The 3535-nt window shown below is 33.4% G+C and overlaps 1 protein-coding gene across 1 annotated transcript in view; it reads right to left on the reverse strand.

Moving 5' to 3' along the window:
- Nucleotides 1–3535, reverse strand: part of LOC107576988 (dynein heavy chain 3, axonemal-like) — a gene marked incomplete at both ends in the record, with an annotated part of 12230 nt that overhangs the window by 684 nt on the left and 8011 nt on the right. The window contains 7 exons of the mRNA XM_016263108.1: nucleotides 56–235; nucleotides 922–1216; nucleotides 1917–1988; nucleotides 2359–2462; nucleotides 2758–2994; nucleotides 3079–3208; nucleotides 3288–3362. Of these exons, the coding sequence (XP_016118594.1) occupies nucleotides 56–235; nucleotides 922–1216; nucleotides 1917–1988; nucleotides 2359–2462; nucleotides 2758–2994; nucleotides 3079–3208; nucleotides 3288–3362 (1093 nt within the window). The remainder of the gene's footprint in view (nucleotides 1–55; nucleotides 236–921; nucleotides 1217–1916; nucleotides 1989–2358; nucleotides 2463–2757; nucleotides 2995–3078; nucleotides 3209–3287; nucleotides 3363–3535) is intronic.

The following is a 3535-nucleotide window of genomic DNA, read 5'->3' on the forward strand; positions in this document are numbered from 1 at the left end:
AGAAGAAACTGCGCAAGACTGATTATGTGATGAGCATTTAGGATCAGAGATTTACCTGTAATGTCGTTTCTCCCTCCACCAGGGGGCCCCATAGCAGACATATACAGAACATCCTCAATGTCCAGTCTGGACGTGTCTTTTTTATCATACCAATGATGATGATCGATCCACTGGCGCAGCAGTTCAATGGGCGGCTGAGCACCGTATATCTCCTTTGCAGGCATATTCAGATCATCTACAGAATGTTTTACAGTGGAAAATTCAAATTTAAAGGAAAGTAGCATAGTAGTTATTAAGTTTTTTCACAACTTAATATCTATGAACATAATATGTGCCGCACTTATTAGAATTTTGAATTTATACAAAAAAATTTGTATCATATACAATCATATATCATTTTAATTTTAGTTGACGGTTTAGTCATTTTATTGTGTAAAGACGGTTTTACTCGTTGTTGTATCCAATATCAAATTAAAGGAAAGCAGCATGTGATTTATTAGGTTTATTAATAACTTAATCTCTATGAACATAATATGTGGCACACTGTAATTTAATTACAATTTTGCTCTTTATACAAAAAAAAAAGTTTTTGTAAAAAGAACAGAAAACATTTACAATACATAGAGCTGTACAAATAGAATCGTATATTGTGATTATTTTTCTTATGATACTGCATCAATACCTAAATTTTTTCATCTTTATTTATGAATTTATTTATCTGTGCATTCATACAATTCTCTAGAGTTTAATTAATACATAAGAACTGAAAGTGCAACCTAAAACTTCTATTTTTTAGGAAAACTTTTTCACAACTTGTGAAACTTTTATTTTTTTATTTAAAATGACATAAAAGTAGGTAGCAGGGCTTTAGCTGTTCAATAAATGTAGCCAATCAGTGTTTGTACTAAATCTACTTCTTACCAACATAGATGATGCATTTCTTCCCCATCGGTGGCCCAAACACGCCCTTGCGGCGGCGGTCCAGCTTAGACATGATGATGTCCTGGGTTTGGTTGGCAGAGGTCCGGGCGGAGAAGTTGATGCAGATGGGAGTGTAGCGCTCCTTGGGAAGCGACATCAGGAAGTTGTTGTTGATCACAGACTTTCCGGTTCCTGTGGGTCCCACGATTAGTATGGGCACCTCATGTGACAGATACGTCCTGAGGAAGAAGAGCTGGCGTGACGTTTCTGCCGTGGGTATGATAAGATCAGACACCTGAGAGAGAGACACAGACATCAAAGAAGGTAGAAAGAGAGTACTTTACCCTGTGAGTACATTACCCTGCGTGATTTTCCTTTGGTTCATTCAACACTCTATATGTTTACTTATGTATTTAGAATTAACATTTAGATTCATTTTTAGAGTTTATGTTTATATTAAAGATTTACTTTTAGATTTAACTTTTATTTTTAATATTTAAATAAAAAAATGTATTGCTTTTTTTAATACAAGTATATAAAATTTATATTTGGAAAAACTGGTCATTTTCTGTTTTTTTTACTCTCTTTTGCAAAAAATAAATTTACTTATTCTATAAAATGCACAATTATCCCCTAAATACTATTACAGTTTTCATTAATATTTAGAATTTTGTATATATTTAGATTTTTTTGTTGTTGTTTTTATTTCGATTTAAGTTAAATTTTTTGTAACTTTTTGTATTATTTAGTTTTTTAAATATGGCTATACAGTTTTATAAATTTTTATTTCAGTTTTAGTTTTTGGTATTTTAGTACATTAAGTTAAACCAAATGAAAAATAAGAAATGTCGTCTGTGGCAACTAGCTGAAATAAAATAAAAGTTTTACGTTTTAAATTTTTTTTAAAATTTAATTACAGTTAACAAAAATGTTGGTTTTAGTTGCTGTTTTATAGTTTTAGTTAACTCTAATAACCCTGATTTTTGTGAACTAACTTTTGTGCCGGCAGGTATGACTTTGTCTTCTTTAGTGATGGATTCGGTCCAGTTGTTCCACTGACCGGGACCCTGCTTATGGAATACTATTACAGTTTTCATTAATATTTAGAATTTTGTATATATTTAGATTTTTTTTGTTGTTGTTTTTATTTCGATTTAAGTAAAATTTTTTGTAACTTTTTGTATTATTTAGTTTTTTAAATATGGCTATACAGTTTTATAAATTTTTATTTCAGTTTTAGTTTTTGGTATTTTAGTACATTAAGTTAAACCAAATGAAAAATAAGAAATGTCGTCTGTGGCAACTAGCTGAAATAAAATAAAAGTTTTACGTTTTAAATTTTAAAAAAAATTTAATTACAGTTAACAAAAATGTTGGTTTTAGTTGCTGTTTTATAGTTTTAGTTAACTCTAATAACCCTGATTTTTGTGAACTAACTTTTGTGCCGGCAGGTATGACTTTGTCTTCTTTAGTGATGGATTCGGTCCAGTTGTTCCACTGACCGGGACCCTGCTTATGGAAATAATAATCATAGACGGTGCCTGTGTGGAGAACAGAACAAACAGACAGCAGACAAGATTCATAAACATGTTTTTAAAATGATTGTATATGACTCTTAGCATTGATGTTTGGTTTTATCAGGTTCTTTATGCATAAAAATATCCTCTATTGGAATCCACTAAAAAGTTAATAGTCCACAGGGACTGGGAATAGGAATTACGAGAAAATAGTTACATATTTTGCTAGGGCCTGGGAATCACAATTGTCTATATTTACAGATTTTACATGACCATAGAAACCCTGTCATTAAAAGTCAACCAAATACATTATGTAGACCTCTCTCTGGGAACACGTTGCTCTTGGTGAGTTTCACACTCTGGGGTCGCTGGTGATCGGTGTTTGTGCCCATGATAAGGTTTCGGTAGAAGATGTCAAACTTCTTCCTGCTGTTGCCATTGATGGTTCCTCCCAAACTCCAGACCACAGCGAACACGAACAGGGCCTGAAGCCACAGCGTCACCTGCTGACTCGTCATAGATTCTGCTCCTTCCTGTCCTGACTGAAAAATCTCATCTGCACAATAAAATGTGACATGAGCAAACAGATCCCAAAATGATTGAAGATATGTATAATGTACATATTTTTATGTGCATGTACCTAGTAGGCAGGTATACAGGCGCATCAGACTATAGGCCAGGTGAATAGGTGATGTCTGAACTAAGAATCCACACTCATGGTAAATAAAGTCCAAACAAGGTTGAACCAGCCAGTTAAAGAGATCAGTAATCTAAAACAAAACACACACAGGGGATCATTACATTCAGAAATGTTTATTATTTTAACAGCATGTGCACAATCCTTCTCACCAGGGTTCTGTGCTCATCTGCCAGGGTCTCAGGTAATGTGTTCATGTAGGAGTCTCTCAGAGGCATCCAGCCCAACTGATGCGGCTCCATGTAGATCATACCGCATCTAAACATAACACACACACATACACTCTCTATGACAAGACAACAAACACATTGAAATAAAAAATAAAAAAACTCTTGGAAAGTAAAACCAAAAGCAAATTTTATGCACATATGAATGTAGGGAGAGTCTATTAACAGGATTT

The sequence above is a fragment of the Sinocyclocheilus grahami genome, unplaced genomic scaffold, assembly GCF_001515645.1.
Source record: "Sinocyclocheilus grahami isolate Dianchi unplaced genomic scaffold, SAMN03320097.WGS_v1.1 scaffold4805.1, whole genome shotgun sequence".
NCBI lineage: Eukaryota > Metazoa > Chordata > Actinopteri > Cypriniformes > Cyprinidae > Sinocyclocheilus > Sinocyclocheilus grahami.